The sequence below is a fragment of the Pygocentrus nattereri genome, chromosome 3, assembly GCF_015220715.1.
Source record: "Pygocentrus nattereri isolate fPygNat1 chromosome 3, fPygNat1.pri, whole genome shotgun sequence".
NCBI classification, from domain to species: Eukaryota; Metazoa; Chordata; class Actinopteri; order Characiformes; family Serrasalmidae; genus Pygocentrus; species Pygocentrus nattereri.
In genome coordinates, this window is record NC_051213.1 from 3,877,917 (window position 1) to 3,898,507 (window position 20,591).

At 41.8% G+C, this 20,591-nt stretch overlaps 1 protein-coding gene across 2 annotated transcripts in view; it reads left to right on the forward strand.

The window, feature by feature from the left end:
- LOC108414555 (guanine nucleotide exchange factor VAV3) overlaps window positions 1-20,591 on the forward strand; it is a 190,781-nt gene that overhangs the window by 159,345 nt on the left and 10,845 nt on the right. For both annotated transcript variants that reach the window (XM_037537074.1, XM_037537075.1), the window contains exons 20-25: window positions 3,178-3,308; window positions 11,443-11,508; window positions 12,629-12,660; window positions 13,016-13,132; window positions 17,444-17,531; window positions 19,042-19,144. In XM_037537074.1, coding sequence (XP_037392971.1) covers window positions 3,178-3,308; window positions 11,443-11,508; window positions 12,629-12,660; window positions 13,016-13,132; window positions 17,444-17,531; window positions 19,042-19,144 — 537 coding nt within the window. The remainder of the gene's footprint in view (window positions 1-3,177; window positions 3,309-11,442; window positions 11,509-12,628; window positions 12,661-13,015; window positions 13,133-17,443; window positions 17,532-19,041; window positions 19,145-20,591) is intronic.

Genomic DNA, 20,591 nt, shown 5'->3' on the forward strand with positions numbered 1-20,591 from the left:
CTGTAGAACGGACTCGGTTTATATCACAATACCTACATTTAGAGTCGGTTATTCATTCAGCCTAATGAGAAACTGTAGAACGGACTCGGTTTATATCACAATACCTACATTTAGAGTCGGTTATTCATTCAGCCTAATGAGAAACTGTAGAACGGACTCGGTTTATATCACAATACCTACATTTAGAGTCGGTTATTCATTCAGCCTAATGAGAAACTGTAGAACGGACTCGGTTTATATCACAATACCTACATTTAGAGCCGGTTATTCATTCAGCCTAATGAGAAACTGTAGAACAGACTCGGTTTATATCACAATACCTACATTTAGAGTCGGTTATTCATTCAGCCTAATAAGAAACTGTAGAACGGACTCGGTTTATATCACAATACCTACATTTAGAGTCGGTTATTCATTCAGCCTAATGAGAAACTGTAGAACGGACTCGGTTTATATCACAATACCTACATTTAGAGTCGGTTATTCATTCAGCCTAATGAGAAACTGTAGAACGGACTCGGTTTATATCACAATACCTACATTTAGAGTCGGTTATTCATTCAGCCTAATGAGAAACTGTAGAACGGACTCGGTTTATATCACAATACCTACATTTAGAGTCGGTTATTCATTCAGCCTAATGAGAAACTGTAGAACGGACTCGGTTTATATCACAATACCTACATTTAGAGCCGGTTATTCATTCAGTCTAATGAGAAACTGTAGAACGGACTCGGTTTATATCACAATACCTACATTTAGAGTCGGTTATTCATTCAGCCTAATGAGAAACTGTAGAACAGACTCGGTTTATATCACAATACCTACATTTAGAGCCGGTTATTCATTCAGCCTAATGAGAAACTGTAGAACGGACTCGGTTTATATCACAATACCTACATTTAGAGTCGGTTATTCATTCAGCCTAACGAGAAACTGTAGAACGGACTCGGTTTATATCACAATACCTACATTTAGAGTCGGTTATTCATTCAGTCTAATGAGAAACTGTAGAACGGACTCGGTTTATATCACAATACCTACATTTAGAGTCGGTTATTCATTCAGTCTAATGAGAAGCTGTAGAACGGACTCGGTTTATATCACAATACCTACATTTAGAGTCGGTTATTCATTCAGTCTAATGAGAAACTGTAGAACGGACTCGGTTTATATCACAATACCTACATTTAGAGCCGGTTATTCATTCAGTCTAATGAGAAACTGTAGAACAGACTCGGTTTATATCACAATACCTACATTTAGAGTCGGTTATTCATTCAGTCTAATGAGAAACTGTAGAACGGACTCGGTTTATATCACAATACCTACATTTAGAGTCGGTTATTCATTCAGTCTAATGAGAAACTGTAGAACGGACTCGGTTTATATCACAATACCTACATTTAGAGTCGGTTATTCATTCAGTCTAATGAGAAACTGTAGAACGGACTCGGTTTATATCACAATACCTACATTTAGAGTCGGTTATTCATTCAGTCTAATGAGAAACTGCAGAACGGACTCGGTTTATATCACAATACCTACATTTAGAGTCGGTTATTCATTCAGTCTAATGAGAAACTGTAGAACGGACTCGGTTTATATCACAATACCTACATTTAGAGCTGGTTATTCATTCAGCCTAATGAGAAACTGTAGAACGGACTCGGTTTATATCACAATACCTACATTTAGAGCCAGTAATGTTGATTTCCCAGTTTACAATGCTTCTGAACTGGACTTTGTTGGTGTACCTGGGCAATCAAATCAGGCTGGCATCAGCAAATGTGTCAGCATGCTAATATTAGCTCCATCACACAACACAAAGTCCACTATTATGTTATATTAGGCCAGTGCTGATCTTTAGGTTGGTGAGTTTAGGATTAAAGTTGGGTTTGGTGGAGCAGCACACTGATGGCCTGTATCACTCACATGTGACCCATTTAACACGTCAGCGTACAGTGTGGTAACCTGCTCTTCTGGTACTTCACTCTCACTGTCACAGCTGGGATTATATTTCTCTAGACACAAGACAAAATATGCTCCTCATCTTCTCTCAGTCTCAGCTACCAGACCGAAAAACCTGTTTCTGTCCCACACAGACACGATAACTCCTTCTCGTTTGTCTCACCTCTGCGGTGCTTTAGCAGTGTTTCGTTTGGTGTGGGGCAAGTTTACCGCAAACGTAGCTGATCAGCCAAGACGTGTTTGTTGTCTGAGGAAACATCAACCAATGGGGTTGTTTGACTTACAAATGGTAAAATATGTCGGCATTAAATAAATAAATTGGTTCACGTACATTTGCACAATGAAAGGAATAGCATGACTTTTTGCTGAGTATACTGACTACATTTGACTGAATAAACACGAGTGGCTTATTTAAATGAAGTTCATACACCAGTTTATTTATTCGTTTTTTTTTGTAATGTAAAACTGGGAAGGCGCTCTTACTCTGACTTCATATCTACAGTCTTAAAAATAAAAGATGCCGCACAAATATAATAAAAGAACCACTGTTTTTGTAACAAACCTTGTCGAAAAAGAGATGAGGGTGAATGTGAAGAACCTTTACATCATGGAAAGATTCTATTCCAGTATAAAGGCTCTTCCTAGAATTCCTAGTTTTTACAATTTTTTTCAGCTTTGAAGAGGTTCTCCACAACCACACTTCTCAATTGAAAGAAGTTCTACGAAGAACCATCCATTGAGAGGTCGTTTGGGGAACCAAAAGTGGTTCTTCCATGGTATTGCATGAAAAACCCTTTTAGGTACCTTTATTGAGAGTGAACAATGGTAGTGAAGCGCCACATCTCTGGTTACATATCAAGAGATGGATCATTGACGTCAGCTGGCTGGCTTGTTGATAACAGTGCTCCCTTGTTTATTGAGGTGTACATGTTTTTTCCACGTAGTATCTCGAGTGCTTGGAAGTCGAAAGTGATGTAATTCCAGGCTCCCAGTCGAACGCAGTCATAGCTACGCAGCATGCTTTTGTTCATGGTAGATTCCATTAATTGTTGGCTGCTTTACCCTTTAAAAACTTCTGCTTCAGCTGATTGACTACATTGAAGATCAGCGTCTATAGAGGATCTGTAAAAAATGGTGTTCTTTGTTAATTATGACAATAATAATAATAATAATAATAATAATTATCAATGTTTTTCCTACTCTCAGGCTTACCGAAGATGCTGGCTATAAGGAATTACCACGGTATTCCCATCCCCATGTGTGGCCCCGCCCTCAATATTACACAAGGCGACATCATCGAGTTGATCAGAGCGGATCTACACAGCACCTGGTGGCAGGTCAGAAGCTTCCCTTCATCCTCCCATGTGATGTATGACGTAAATATACATTCCTGCTCACCTGCTCACAGGAGAACATCAGTGACAAGAGCGGTTTTCGTTCTAAGATCTGCTGTCAGCTACGTGAGATACTAATGCCACAAACCTATAACTTGGGAGCGAAAAAAGGCTCTGAACCGCCCACTTTCTTCACTGTTTAGAGACCAAACGAGTAACACTTTCCATGAATGTCACGTTTGTAAGCATCTATAAACACATTCATGAAATGTTATAATGCATTCATAAGGCCTTATAAACACAGCTATAAATACTTATAAAAATGCATTACATCTTATAGCTATGCTTATTATGCATTATGAACTGTTAACATAATGCATTATAACTACTGTTCATAACAAATTATAAGAGCTCATAAGCTGTATTTGCCCACTCTAAGTAAAATGAAATGTGTACTGGACTAAAGCCGCCTCCAGGGTTAAGACTGAGGCTTCAAGTTGAAGAATTTACTGAAACTCAGTGTTTCACCCAATGTGGGAAAGTCAATGTGCACCACTGTTAATGTTCACCACTGTTAATGTTCACCACTGTTAATGTGCACCACTGTTAATGTTCACCACTGTTAATGTGCACCACCGTTAGCCTGGCACTGACTTAACACTGCATATCCAGTAGAACACCAGCAGAAATCAGCATCACTGTACTGTACTGTAGTGTAGTGCAGTGTTACAGAGTGAAGGGTTCTAGCGCTTGACATTAGAACCAGTGAGGGAACAAAATTACAATGACAGCTTGACTATCTCACCCCTCACTCTCCAGGCCTTCACTCCACAGTGACTTCATGCTCAGTGTGATGCCAGAGGGGGTTCAGGGGAGGGGCTGATGGGTACCTGGTTTGCTGTGATGTAATGTAGTGTAGCATTTAAAGTGAGACGCTGGGTAAGAAAAGCTCACTGTAGCAGTGATTCTAGGCTGGACGGCCTGTTTGGAGCATCGGAATATTCAGGACTGAAACCCCGAAATGCCCTAAAAGCAGTAACTGCGAGATTATATAATACTGGAAATCTCAGGGTGTAAATGAACTTCAATAAACGTTTACTTTATGGTTTCCAAGCTGGGACTGACTTCTCTGGCATTGACAGTAGAACAAGTTATTAACACCATTTATAATGCATTATATTAGTGTAATTAGCGTAATTCATTTTTATAAAGATTTATAACCATGTTTATAATGCCATTTTAACATGTTATAAATGTGTTTGTAGATGCTTACAGAAGTGACATTCATAGAAAGTGTTACCAAAGCACATTCCTCAACAAACCAAACATAATCGCATCATGTGCTCCAGGTCTTCTTCCAGTCCATCAGAAACATCATGGCCTGCAATCCATTCCTTGCTGATAAACATGTGGACTGTTGGGATCTGTAGTGTTAGTGAAATAATCAAATAATCGATCATTATAAGCAATGAATGACATCGTAAATGTGCATTTAGTGTATTTATATGAAATGTTAATAAGATTATGTGTCAATTATTGTTTTTTGACTTTTAAATATTATTTCAATATTAATGCATTGTAATATCTCAGTTGCTATCCCAGGTGGTTGCTAAGTTGTTCCTAGGCCAATGCTATGTTATCCCAGGTCGTTGCTGAGGAGGTGTTAAGCCAGTGCTATGTTATCCCAGCTAGTTGCTGAGGAGTTGTTAAGCCAATACTATGGTATCCCAGGTGGTTGCTAAGTTGTTGCTAGGCCATTGCTATGTTATCCCAGGTTGCTGCTAAGGAGTTGCTATGCCAGTGCTATGTTATCCCAGGTAGTTGCTGAGGAGTTTTTAAGCCAATGTTATGGTATCCCAGGTGGTTGCTAAGTTGTTGCTAGGCCATTGCTATCTTATCCCAGGTCGCTGCTAAGGAGTTGCTATGCCAGTGCTATGGAATCCCAGGTGGTTGCTAAGGTGTTGCTAGGCCACTGTTATGGTAACCAGGTGATTTCTAATATGTGTATGTATATATATAAATGTATGTATATATAATGTATGTCAGTCTGTATGTAATGTCTATAAGGGTTAATATGAAATATGATGTCCTTTGTCTCAGATAGGTTTGGGAAAAATGCATAGTGTTTAAATGTATTGGGGTTTTTTTTACAAATAAAATGTTAATAACAATGGTTTTGCCTTAGAGGGTCTCTGAGAGTTAAATATACAGGCAGAATAAACGATTCCGGTTGCTTGGCCACTTGCCCAGTCACATTCTGACCTGCATGGCTAATGCTTGTGCTCCTGCCAGGCCTTTCTGCTGAGTCTGTGTGCAGGTTGCATGCTAATGGCAGGTATTAAAGGAGCATCTATAGCAGGTGTGTGTACCATTCTGAGTGTGACAGGCTATGTAGCAGCGCCTGATTCCCTCCCTTTGTCAACACTCAGCGCTGTTGATGCAAGCTGTTTGTCTCTCTGGCTCTCTGAGATAGCACACGCCGCCCACCGAGTTTACGCACAGGCACGCAACGCACGGGAAAGACACAGAGCATTTTTCAGCAGGCTGTCATTTGGGCGGACACACTCCCTAAGCAGATGATGCGGTTCGATGCCTGGCACCTCCTATCAAAACAATGCCATGCTCCTGCGCACGTGGCGCAATAATGTGGGTGATGGCATTCGCTTTCCGAAAACACTGAGGTGAGCAGGTGTGGCCGCATTTACTTCAGTTCAGCTCATATTTACTGTCAGCAAACCAGCACACGAGTGTAGAAGGAGAAGCCTGCTTTGATATTCACTTGCAGTAAACATTCAACCATGCCAAGCAGGAAGTGCTGCATAATGCATCAGGCACTGGACGTGCAATATAACAATAACAAGAAGTAGAAGATAAGAATGTTAATAGTAAAACAAAGAACTGATAACACCAAACAGTGCCATAACAGTTTAAAAGTGCCATACAGTGTTCATATGATCCACGATACGGCTTCTACTGTTTCATTTAAAAAGCTCTATAATGTTCATATGATCCACACAGTCGCTCTGACAGACTGTAATACACTACAGGAAGCGTAGGGGGCGATACGGCTTCTACTGTTTCATTTAAAAAGCTCTATAATGTTCATATGATCCACACAGTCGCTCTGACAGACTGTAATACACTACAGGAAGCGTAGGGGGCGATACGGCTTCTACTGTTTCATTTAAAAAGCTCTATAATGTTCATATGATCCACACAGTCGCTCTGACAGACTGTAATACACTACAGGAAGCGTAGGGGGCGATACGGCTTCTACTGTTTCATTTAAAAAGCTCTATAATGTTCATATGATCCACACAGTCGCTCTGACAGACTGTAATACACTACAGGAAGCGTAGGGGGCGATACGGCTTCTACTGTTTCATTTAAAAAGCTCTATAATGTTCATATGATCCACACAGTCGCTCTGACAGACTGTAATACACTACAGGAAGCGTAGGGGGCGATACGGCTTCTACTGTTTCATTTAAAAAGCTCTATAATGTTCATATGATCCACACAGTCGCTCTGACAGACTGTAATACACTACAGGAAGCGTAGGGGGCGATACGGCTTCTACTGTTTCATTTAAAAAGCTCTATAATGTTCATATGATCCACACAGTCGCTCTGACAGACTGTAATACACTACAGGAAGCGTAGGGGGCGATACGGCTTCTACTGTTTCATTTAAAAAGCTCTATAATGTTCATATGATCCACACAGTCGCTCTGACAGACTGTAATACACTACAGGAAGCGTAGGGGGCGATACGGCTTCTACGGTTTCATTTAAAAAGCTCTATAATGTTCATATGATCCACACAGTCGCTCTGACAGACTGTAATACACTACAGGAAGCGTAGGGGGCGATACGGCTTCTACTGTTTCATTTAAAAAGCTCTATAATGTTCAAATGATCCACACAGTCGCTCTGACAGACTGTAATACACTACAGGAAGCGTAGGGGGCGATACGGCTTCTACTGTTTCATTTAAAAAGCTCTATAATGTTCATATGATCCACACAGTCGCTCTGACAGACTGTAATACACTACAGGAAGCGTAGGGGGCGATACGGCTTCTACTGTTTCATTTAAAAAGCTCTATAATGTTCATATGATCCACACAGTCGCTCTGACAGACTGTAATACACTACAGGAAGCGTAGGGGGCGATACGGCTTCTACTGTTTCATTTAAAAAGCTCTATAATGTTCATATGATCCACACAGTCGCTCTGACAGACTGTAATACACTACAGGAAGCGTAGGGGGCGATACGGCTTCTACGTTTTCATTTAAAAAGCTCTATAATGTTCATATGATCCACACAGTCGCTCTGACAGACTGTAATACACTACAGGAAGCGTAGGGGGCGATACGGCTTCTACTGTTTCATTTAAAAAGCTCTATAATGTTCAAATGATCCACACAGTCGCTCTGACAGACTGTAATACACTACAGGAAGCGTAGGGGGCGATACGGCTTCTACTATTTCATTTAAAAAGCTCTATAATGTTCATATGATCCACACAGTCGCTCTGACAGACTGTAATACACTACAGGAAGCGTAGGGGGCGATACGGCTTCTACTGTTTCATTTAAAAAGCTCTATAATGTTCATATGATCCACACAGTCGCTCTGACAGACTGTAATACACTACAGGAAGCGTAGGGGGCGATACGGCTTCTACTGTTTCATTTAAAAAGCTCTATAATGTTCATATGATCCACACAGTCGCTCTGACAGACTGTAATACACTACAGGAAGCGTAGGGGGCGATACGGCTTCTACTGTTTCATTTAAAAAGCTCTATAATGTTCATATGATCCACACAGTCGCTCTGACAGACTGTAATACACTACAGGAAGCGTAGGGGGCGATACGGCTTCTACTGTTTCATTTAAAAAGCTCTATAATGTTCATATGATCCACACAGTCGCTCTGACAGACTGTAATACACTACAGGAAGCGTAGGGGGCGATACGGCTTCTACTGTTTCATTTAAAAAGCTCTATAATGTTCATATGATCCACACAGTCGCTCTGACAGACTGTAATACACTACAGGAAGCGTAGGGGGCGATACGGCTTCTACTGTTTCATTTAAAAAGCTCTATAATGTTCATATGATCCACACAGTCGCTCTGACAGACTGTAATACACTACAGGAAGCGTAGGGGGCGATACGGCTTCTACTGTTTCATTTAAAAAGCTCTATAATGTTCATATGATCCACACAGTCGCTCTGACAGACTGTAATACACTACAGGAAGCGTAGGGGGCGATACGGCTTCTACTGTTTCATTTAAAAAGCTCTATAATGTTCATATGATCCACACAGTCGCTCTGACAGACTGTAATACACTACAGGAAGCGTAGGGGGCGATACGGCTTCTACTGTTTCATTTAAAAAGCTCTATAATGTTCATATGATCCACACAGTCGCTCTGACAGACTGTAATACACTACAGGAAGCGTAGGGGGCGATACGGCTTCTACTGTTTCATTTAAAAAGCTCTATAATGTTCATATGATCCACACAGTCGCTCTGACAGACTGTAATACACTACAGGAAGCGTAGGGGGCGATACGGCTTCTACTGTTTCATTTAAAAAGCTCTATAATGTTCATATGATCCACACAGTCGCTCTGACAGACTGTAATACACTACAGGAAGCGTAGGGGGCGATACGGCTTCTACTGTTTCATTTAAAAAGCTCTATAATGTTCATATGATCCACACGGTCACTCTGACAGACTGTAATACACTACAGGAAGCGTAGGGGGCGATACGGCTTCTACTGCTTCATTTAAAAAGCTCTATAATGTTCATATGATCCACACAGTCGCTCTGACAGACTGTAATACACTACAGGAAGCGTAGGGGGCGATACGGCTTCTACTGTTTCATTTAAAAAGCTCTATAATGTTCATATGATCCACACAGTCGCTCTGACAGACTGTAATACAGTACAGGAAGCGTAGGGGGCGATATGGCTTCAGTGTTCTGAAAACACTGCTAGACCTGGTAGTCTTGGCAAACTTGGACACATAGTAGCCATGGTAACTACTGTACCCAGGCAACCCTGATGCCTGGCAGTCTTGGTAATGATAACCATGGCACCCATGCTCAATCCTGATAGAACTGATAGGTCTGATAGCCTTGGTAATCTTAATCTTAATCTTAGTAGCCCTGGAAACACTGCTAACCTTGATAGCATAATAGCTCTTGTAATTATGATACCCCTAGTAACCCTGATAACACTAGTAAACCTGGTAGCCCTATGGCATCACTGTTAACCCTGGCAACACTGGTAGGCCTTGTAGTTGCCCTTGTAACCCTGATAACCTTGATAACATAGCTTTTTTTACCATGATACCCCGGTGGCCTAGATGACATAGTAGTAACTAAGGCACAACTGATAACAATGGAAGCAATGGTAGGCCTGTTATCAAGGTTATTAGGATTACTAGGGCAACTACCAGGCCTATAGCATCCCTGATAACAATGGTAGGAACCCTGACAACCCTGTTATGTCTGGTAGCCTTGATGACATAGTTGTAACTGTGGCACCCCTGGTGTCAATGGTAACACTGTTTGTCACGATAACCGTAGTAACCAACATAGTAGCCCTCATGACTCTGGTAACACTGGAAGGCCTGGTAGGCTTTCTCATTTTAGCATAGTTGCCCTGGCAACCCTCATAACCTTGATAACATTGTAGCTTTTTTACCATGATACCTTTAGTAACCCAGACAAGACTCGTAAATCTGGTTGCCTGGCAGACATAGTAGTAACTATGATGTCCTTGGTAACAATGATAACACTTGTAGGACTGTGAGTCATGATAGCTCTTGTACCCAGCATAGTAGCCCTAGTGACCCTAGTAACACTGGAAGACCTGGTACCCTGATGACATACTATCTCTGGCAACCCTGGCACCCATAGTGGCCTTGATAACAGTGATAGGCCCGGTAGCCTTGGTAACTTTGACAACACAGTAGTTCAATTAAGTACCATTGTAGAATTGGCAGGCCTTGAAACCTTAGCGACCTTGATGACATAGTGTCCCTGGGAACCATAGCAGCTCGAGTAGCCTGAAAGCCCTGATAGTCCCAGTATTCCTGGCAACCCTGGTTACCCTGTTTGTCCTGGCAACTCTGGTAAGATATAGACAGTTCTTCCCTCAGTGGAAGCAGACAGACACAATCCATTGCTCTAATTCTATTTCACCCCTTAAGCTGCATAGACTAACATTGTTAGAAGTTTTAACGTGCCTATCTCAGTTTTGGCCAACAGATGAGGCCCAACCCGAGCACTGGTGAAACATCATTACACTAAACGTATCACTGCCACTTAAGTATCGCTTTACAAATCAGGTTAGTTTGAAGAAGATGGGCGCAGATGAGACTTCCGGGAGCTTTTAGCTTCTCCCAGTAGGACTATCTGAAGAAAGACACAACACAGTCTTGTATTAATGGATAACATAAGCTGGACATGATGATGCATGATTGTGTCAAAGTAGAATCAAGTTTAGCTTCATTTGTTACTGTATCTCCTGCAGTAATGCCTGATATTGCGCATCATGGAGCAATCATCAAATTGATTCACGGATCAGTGAAGCGGAATCTCAGGAATAGGGCCACTTTATTGTTAAACAGGGACTTATTTATCGTATACTCTTCTTTTATAAAGCTATGGACGTTCTCCCGTCCAGTTTTTGATCAGATATCATTGTAAAAGAAGAGTTCCCTCCATAACCCCAAAGTAACTTAAAATGAATGAAATCCAGTAGGAACCAGCTGGCCTGCCCTTATAATACTGCTTGTCTCCCATTCTTTATTAGCTTACCATTTTCATGGGCTATTCCTTTAATAATAAACAAACCCCGGTTCTTCTGGCAGATGAAAGAGAAAAATATGCCCAACCCCTCATTACTCTGTTCACAAGTACAGCATTTAATTACTTAAGCATGAAAAAGAGAGTTATTATCAAGTAGAGGCCCCCATTCCGCCTCCCCCACTTTCTGCTCTCGCACTAAATGAATAGCGCCCTCCACTACGTGCTAATTGTTGCTGAATTATTGAGAAGGAGTTGCCCAGCTGAACTTAATGTAATTATCTCCTTTACTTGCAGGGCAAAGTCTTGACGACGAGAGAGGTTGGATTCTTTCCAAGCGACGCTGTGAAGCCCTGCCCATGTGTGAGTGTGAATTCAATTAATCGCTTTGTTTAGTCTACAGACTACAGATGAGTGCAGATTAGCATACAGGTTCTGTGTTCATTCGTTGTACATTCTTAGAGCTAATTTTATTAAATACACGTGGAACAAAACGTTGTAGCGCCATAATGGTAACTTTACAGGAGACGGGAAAAACATACTTTACTTTTAATGTAAGTCAATGGTTGTTGCTTGTTAACACAAATAGCTAATCAGCCAATCACACGGCCGCAACTCACTGCATTTAAGCATGTGGAGGTGGTCAAGAGAACTTGCTGAAGTGCAGATCGAGCATCAGAACGGGGAAGAAAGGGGATTTAAGGGGCTTTGAACGTGGCGTGGTTGTTGGTGCCAGACGGGCTGGTCTGAGTATTTCAGAAACTGCTGATCTACTGGGATTTTCACACACAACCATCTCTAGGGTTTACAGAGAACGGTCCGAAAAAGAGGAAATATCCAGTGAGTGGTCAGTTGTGTGGACGAAAATGCCTTGTTGATGTGAGAGGTCAGAGGAGAATGGGCAGACTGGTTCCAGATGATAGAAAGGCAGCAGGAACTCAAATAACCAACCAGAATCTCTGAGGAACGTTTCCAACACCTTGTTGAAAGTGTGCCATGAAGAATTAAGGCAGTTCTGAAGGCAAAAGGGGGTCCAGCCTTGTGTGTATTTGTGTGTGTTGCAGTATTGTATTGTTTATCTTTCCTATGTTCTTATCTGCGGGGTCACTGGCAATTTCTTGAGTAAACACACGGCAGCAGGTGTGTTTTTTTTATCGGCTCTTTTCCTCGGAATACTGCAGCGTCACCTGCATGCGGCACTGTGACATTCCCGTCGTTCAGGTCTGTCTGTCTGTCTGCGGTGATTGATTGTTATGATACGCCAGTGCGAAGGTAAAAGTAGCTGCAGGAAATGGTTGGGCGTAATTAGAAAAACCAAACGAATGAGTCTGCAAACTGAAGAGGAAGCTGGTGCCAAAAACGCAGATCCGTTCCCGCAGGAGGAAAACAAATTCATGAGGGTGATTTCAAAATGGGTGGGATTTCGAGAACGAGGCCCTCCTGAGAGCGTTCATACATTCTCGGCTTTGTTTCTGTCTTCTAGGCTAAACCGATTGATTATTCTCCACAGCCCTGGTGAGTTCAGAGGGTTTTTATACCATCACTTTTGATTCCCGTTTTGTGTTATTTGCTCAGAAATAGAGAGAAAAGAGAGAAATCAGATGAACAGATGGAAAACACCTGGATTAAATAGTCATATCAAAAATATTTCCATCATTATTTCTATTATAGTCTTTACAATTCTTATCATTATTACAACTAACAACAACATGATTAAAGTCAGTTGTAATACTTTGCTTGTAAGTGTTCATTTGTTTACGCTGGAGTGTGCAGTTACTACATTATGGGTCAATGTAGTTCTACAGTATCGGTCAGAGCGGTTCTACACTGCAGGTCAATGCAATGCTACATTACTGTGACCCCCGTTCAGGTTCGCGGGCCGCATGCAGCGTCTGGAGGCGGAGGCGGAGCTGGTGAACAGGAAGAACAGCACGTACCTGGTGAGGCATCGAGGCCACGACAGTAATGAGTACGCCATCAGCATCAAGTGAGTTACCATGGTTACCGTGGTTTTATGCCCTGAGCCTCGTTGTTCAGTGCACACACTGCTAGTCACGTCATCGTGTGTAACTCAAAGAGCGCTTGAACATCTTACGAGCCTGCATTCCTAATGTAATAATGCTATTATAACCGACGTGGCGCACATTAACTCTTAGCACCATCATCTAACGAATGTGACTGTAGATTAATTAAGTAGCAGTTTTTTGAGCTAATTCTGAAGCTTTGGCCTCAAGGCTCCCAAGAACTTCACGAATGACGTTATTGCGGCAAATCCACTCATGTTTTGAGCTCCGTAATGCAGGGTAGGCCATCTCTTTAGTGACAGTGGCCTGTGCTGGAGCCTCTTTTCTGCGGTTAGCACCAAATGGTACAGTCCATCGAGGACCAGCGACGACCCCAACCAGGATGAAATGGATGTTGTTTGAACAGAGCAAGAGTAGGGCAGCTTGAGACCATCACAAAATAGGTAACAGTAGTTATTAATCTTTACTGGTGCCGCTCTCCACTCGACTCTGTAGATCAAATGCAGTTTGGTTACTTGCATGTGACTTAGTTAATTGTAGCACTTTGCATTGTAATGCAAAGGTAAATATTACATATTGACTATCACCAAGGCCCAGTACCCATTTGGTATTTTTACCCCTACCCCTTGTTCTTAAGTGTTGCCCCTTGTTCCTGAGCTACAGGGCAGTGGTTGAGATCTCGTTGGAATTTTCCCGTTCCACCTTAAATGGAGCAGCAGTTACATTCTGGCGCTTCAGGCGTCAGAACTGCTGGACTATTTAAGGTGGAACAGGAGAATTAGCTAGATAGCTACCGAGACATCAGCATAGTACTAGTCATTTTTATGCTTGTTGTGAAGAAAAACGACCAAAATCCACTGAAACCACATTAAACTAAGATAAAACTGTGTTTATTGCATTTTTAGCTGTGAATTCTCACATTTGTGGGTTTCTTGGTCTCTCGTTCAGCGTCTTGCCGGATTTTCGTTTTTTTCTCATGACACACTGTTGGGAGCCTCTGAAAAACCTCCGCTTGAGGGGTCATGTAGCCCCAACACTTCGCCCTCCCCCTCTATCTCAACAAGAATCAGGACCCCCACCCCTAGATGTGAACGCACAAAACAGAGGGGTAATGGTGAGGGGCGAAATGGCATTGAGCCCAACTGTTAGATAATGATTAAGTTGTTATTTACTAGGACCTGTATTTAAGTTAAGTGATACTTTTTTAATCCCACAAACGGGGAAATTCCACCTCCGCATTTAACCCCTCCGTGAAGTGAAGCACCACATACACACTAGTGAATACACACACTAGGGGGCAGTGAGCACACTTGCCCGGAGCGGTGGGCAGCCCTATCCACGGCGCCCGGGGAGCAGTTGGGGGTTAGGTGTCTTGCTCAAGGACACCTCAGTCATGGACTGTCGGCTCTGGGGGTCAAACCGGCGACCTTCCGGTCACAGGACCAGTTCCCTAACCTCTAGCCCACAACTGCCCCATTAGAAAATATAAAAAAAATATTAATTATGACCAGAATATGTGGACGTGGTTATCATATATATCAAGTAAACGTCCACTTATAGATCACTCTAACCCATTATACCAACCTAATTCAGCCTAATGAGCAGTGCTGGAGTGGTAAGTGTGGACCACTCCGCTGTTTTCTTCAGAACACACTGACATCCTGTGATCTCCTCGTGCTCTCAGATACTCCCAGTCCACTAAGCCTGCCGTCCCACTAGGGCTGAGGTGATAATTACCTGAGTGTGCAAGTGTGCCGGACTGGAACTGCAGAGCAGACGCCAGAACACGCAATCCCTCCAAAAATTCAAAGAACCTGCCTTAGGAAATCTACTGAAACCAACAATAGCTCCCTTTTTCTTCACCAGCAGAGCAGCCAGTCGGGAGATTAGCGGAGAAATTTCAAATTCCAATCCGAATCCCTTTGCATTTCAATTAACAATGGACCCACTTATTGGATTTTTCCTCAGCTATTCAGTATGAATTAGGCATGTGATTAGCAGGCTTACCGATCCAGGCCTGTTTGAGGAGCTGGGTTTGTTCAGAACATCACAGAGAACAACATGAGAGAGAGAGAGAGAGAGGACTGAGTGACCACTGTGTAAAGAAAACTCCAGAAAAGAAAGGTTATGTGGTCACTTCTCCTTTATTCCCAAACATATTAGCACGACGGCCGGTCAATACATAAAAGAGTGCTACAGCTTTAAGGAACACTGGCTAGAACTCTGACAATAGATCAACAGTAATAACATCTATAGTGTATACAGTGAAGAATCTATTGTTAAATGTATTGCCAATGTCATTAAATATAGGCTGCAGTCAATCATATAGAACCAGTAATTAATATAATAAATGTAGTTAATAATATAGTACTAGAGATTGCAGTGGTGTGTGTTATGCTGGACACAGTTAAATACATGGCCAGTAAAATACAGTTCAGTGTGTACTACTGATAATATTAGTTTTAAATATAATATACGTTGTTAAAATATACAGTTAAATAAACAGTTGTGCTAGTGATGGCAGTCGTTTTTATGTAGCAGCAGCAATATATATATCTATCTAAGTATATATATATATATATATATATATAGTTTCCAATATAACATTCATGGTAAAAAAAACTATAATATATAAGTTGTAAAAACTTAATTAATGTATAATTAATGTCTAAAAAAAGGCAACTTTTTAGGCGAAGGTGAAACTATGTACTGTATACATGATATAATATAGGATAATATCGGTAATAACAGTAATTACTTATACAAAACATAGCTGATAATATCGTCCTGGTGATTGGATTAGTAAAATTAATATTAGTAAATGTAGTAAAAAAAATGTATAATTAAATATCGTTGATGTCCAAAAAGGCAGCTTTTCAGCTGAAGGTGAAGCCGTTCTTTACTTCTAAATGTAAAACAATTTTGGAAGAATTTTACTGAATCTCTTGGTCCGTTCATCATTAATTTTTCACATGTTGTGATAGGCAACATAGGTTGATGTGTTCAGATGAAAAAGAGAAAAAATAATGGAAATAGATGTTTTTCTTTGGACTTCTAAAATTCCTGTTGTTCTTTACCGTGTTTGTAAATTTCATGAAGAATGGAACCAAAAGAAACAGCTGAGAATGACTTGGGAGACGTCTGGTTCCATTGGCTTACGTTAAAAGTAAAGTAGGTTTTTTCTTTCTCCTGTGAAGATGAAGTGACCGTTATTAGTCCCAGAAAACGGGGAAATTTCACCTCTGTAGTCTAACCCATCTGTACAGACTGAAGTGCCCTTGAGCAAGACACCTAACCCCCAGCTGCTCCCCGGCTGCCGTGGATAGGGCTGCCCACCGCTCCGGGCAAGTGTGCTCACAGCCCCCTAGTGTGTGTGTTCACTAGTGTGTATGTGGTGTTTCACTGGTTCCCTAACCTCCAGCCCACGACTGCAAATGAGGGTTTATTCCGAGAACATGCGATGCCTAGTTAGATGTATTTTATTAAATATACATTTTGATAACATAGCTAATTTAGAGTACGTTGTATTAAATATACCGTACACTACATATATATATATATATATATATATATATATATATATATATATATATATATATACATATATATATATACACACATATACTGTAATATTGGTAATTACAGTAATTTATAATAAAATTAGTAGTTATATATAGTCCTAGTAATTGCAGTAGATTCTTATAACATACATACATAGTAAAAAAGTATGATTAAATATTGTCGCTGACAAAAAACTTCTTTACTCTTAATATAAGTAAATTGGGTTTTATTCCGAAGTCATTTGAATTAATCCGTTAATTAATCATTTCTGATGTCCAGTGGAGGGTCATGTTTCTGTTTGAATGGCTAAATAGAAGCCTTAGTTGATAATATAGTGCCAGTGACAGCGGAAGGGTCTAATGTAATGTATACAATAGTTTACATAAGCAGTAAGATGAGATTAGATGTGTAAGACTGAGACTTCACCTCTGTGTCTGTGATGATGAGACAGCGGTCGTTCTGTTTAGATGTCCTTTAAACGCCGTGAAGCTTTGGGTAAAGTGCTGAAATCTGAAAGTCTCCTCAGACGTTCTCTCGGCGTCTGACTGAAAACAAATGCCAGCGGTGTTGTGATCAGGGGCTAATGGGGGTCCTGCCCTCGTATCGACCCCCCGCCCGCAGAGTCAGAGCCTTCTGCCCCGTGCATTACCGAGGCAGAGTCGATCGCATCGGTCAGCAGAAAGTGACCCTCATCACTTATCCATGCACCGCAGGTTCAACAACGACGTGAAGCACATCAAGATCCTGGCCAGAGACAGCTACTTCCAGATCGCGGAGAACCGGAGGTTCCGCAGCATTCTCGTGAGTGACTCCCTCTCAGACGGCCACGCAGGACACACTCGCACTTCACGCACTGCTACGCACTCACTTCACAAGCTTGGCACCGTAGCAGTAGCAGAACCCCTTTTTGGTGCTATATTTCAGAAAGCGTCTACCTAGAACCGTGTACAACACGTTCTCCATCAGTCTGAAGAACCAGTTCACCACGCAAAGAACCGTTTAAGCAGTCATGATGCTAGATAGAATTATTCCTTTTTCTAGAAGAACCACCTTTTTAAGAGTATGAAATAAATTTATTATTATTATTATTATTATTATTATTATTTATTTTATTATATATTTATTATTATTTTGTTATTCAAGTAAATTAAGTGCTTTTTCCCCGAGTGGAGACAGTTAGCAGAGTCAGCTAGCGTTATCTGTGGAGTCAGTTTGCAGAGTCAGCTAGCGTTATCTGTGGAGACAGTTAGCAGAGTCAGCTAGCGTTATCTGTGGAGTCAGTTAGCAGAGTCAGCTAGCGTTATCTGTGGAGACAGTTAGCAGAGTCAGCTAGCGTTATCTGTGGAGACAGTTAGCAGAGTCAGCTAGCGTTATCTGTGGAGACAGTTAGCCGAGTCAGCTAGCGTTATCTGTGGAGACAGTTAGCAGAGTCAGCTAACGTTATCTGTGGAGACAGTTAGCAGAGTCAGCTAACGTTATCTGTGGAGACAGTTAGCAGAGTCAGCTAGCGTTATCTGTGGAGACAGTTAGCAGAGTCAGCTAGCGTTATCTGTGGAGTCAGTTAGCAGAGTCAGCTAGCGTTATCTGTGGAGACAGTTAGCAGAGTCAGCTAGCGTTATCTGTGGAGACAGTTAGCAGAGTCAGCTAGCGTTATCTGTGGAGACAGTTAGCCGAGTCAGCTAGCAGAGCAGATTATGGCCAAAATGAAAGTGGAATTTTATGCCTAATTGCTTTTATTTACTGTAATTAGCCTTGAGTTTTCTTCATGGTTCTCTAATATTATTCAGATTATATTGATAATTGGTGATTTTGGAATGGAATGGAATGGGAAAGTAAGTGGTGGTGAAATTGTCCGTGTATTGATTATAAACTCTGGTCTGAACCGTCTGAAACATTCTGTCTGCTGAACGTTCTCCTCAGACCTGCCGAGCTCAGACCCCCTGCTCCGGGGGGGAATATTGTATGTAGTATTGGATTTTTCTTGCTGTCGTTTAGTTTTAAACTGTCGTGTATTTATTGGGCCTCGTTACTGCCTCATCGTCTCCCCTTTAAAAGGCTTCACGGAGGCGGCCTTTTTATGGTCATTACGCCCTGCAGATTGAGCGGCTGTTGTCATCTTCTTCTGAAAGTGCTTTTAGATTCGATTTCACAAATGTCACTTAAAGAGCGCTGCTGGATTGGGAATACCGGCGTCTTACTGAATCTGCAGCGTTTCTGCTCGGAGTGCTTTCTTTGTTTACTGTTTGAGCTGCTTGGTCTTACTGGCCTTTCTCCATGTATTTATTGAGTTATGGGGTTGTTTGTGTTGCAGGAGTTGATTGAGTACTATAAGCACCACTCTTTGAAGGAGGGCTTCAGGACGCTGGACACCACGCTGCAGTTCGCCTACAGAGACCCGGAGAATGGAGGAAGCCGTGAGTACCCCTCCTCCTCCTCCTCCCCCTACGCCTCCTCTTCCTCCTCCCCCTACACCTCCTCCTGCTCCTCCCTATACGCCTCCTCCTCCCCCTCCTCCACCTCCTCCCACTATCTCTCACTCTCTCTCTCTCTCACTCTCTCACTCTTTCTCTCTCACTGTTTCTCACTCATTTTCTCACTCTCACTCTCTCTCTCTCTCTCTCTCTCTCTCTCTACCACTCTCTCTCTCTCTCTCTCTCTCTCTCTCTCTACCACTCTCTCTCTCTCTTTCTCTCTCACTGTTTCTCACTCATTTTCTCACTCTCACTCTCTCTCTCTCTCTCTCACTCTCTCTCTCTCTCTCTCTCTCTACCACTATCTCTCACTCTCTCTGTCTCTCTCTCTCTCTCTCTCTCTCTCTCACTCTCTCTCTCTCTCTCTCACTCTCTCTCTCTCTCTCTCTCTCTACCACTATCTCTCACTCTCTCTCTCTCTCTCTCTCTCTCTCTCTCTCTCTACCACTATCTCTCTCTCTCTCTCTCTCACTCTCTCTCTCTCACTCTCTCTCACTCTTTCTCTCTCACTGTTTCTCACTCATTTTCTCACTCTCACTCTCTCTCTCTCTCTCTCTCACTCTCACTCTCTCTCTCTCTCTCTCTCTCTCTCTACCACTCACTCTCTCTCACTGTCTCACTCTCTCTCTTTCATTCACTCACTCGTTCTCTCTTTTTTCTTTCTTTCTTTATTTTTTCTTTATTTCTATTGTTCCTTCTTTCTGTTTACTTTTGTTCTATCATTCTTTCTTTACTTATTCATTTATTTTTATTTTTTCTTTGTTTCTATCATTTTCTCCTTTCTTTCTTTCTTTCTTTCTTTCTTTCTTTCTTTCTTTCTTTCTTTCTTTCTTTCGACTGCACTGCTTGTAACTCTGCTTAGTGTTGTATGTAACCCTTTTTTGCTGAGTTTATCATGCTGGAGAAAATACCCAGTAAGTGTGCATTAAAGAGAGTGTCTCTGTGGAGGACCTGTTCACTTATTACACTCCGAATATCAACAAAACACACTGTTTGACTGGGGCACAGAAACATTGGCATATGACTGTATATGGGTCCTTAATCAATGACCCAGCCATTTGTACATACTGTATGTAGCTCACGACTATCTCTGTTAATGCCCTGCGTTTGAATAAAACCAGCAGAGTTCAGGTCACAGGCACTGGGGGGTTTGGGTGGGGGTCTTCGTCACCCATTTCCATAAGTCTATTACGATTAAGTTGGCAAACATTCAAGCTAAGATTTTCCCTCTGTCCCCAAACTTTTGATGATCAGCCTCGTGTGGCAGTGTGTGAGAGCTGCTAGCGTCACTGAGCGTCAGTCTCAGGGTTTGATTGAGGGTCTGTGATGTGCTGTAATCAGTGTTTAGATGAGATGATGAGTGGAGCTCCATATGGCAGACCATAGCAGG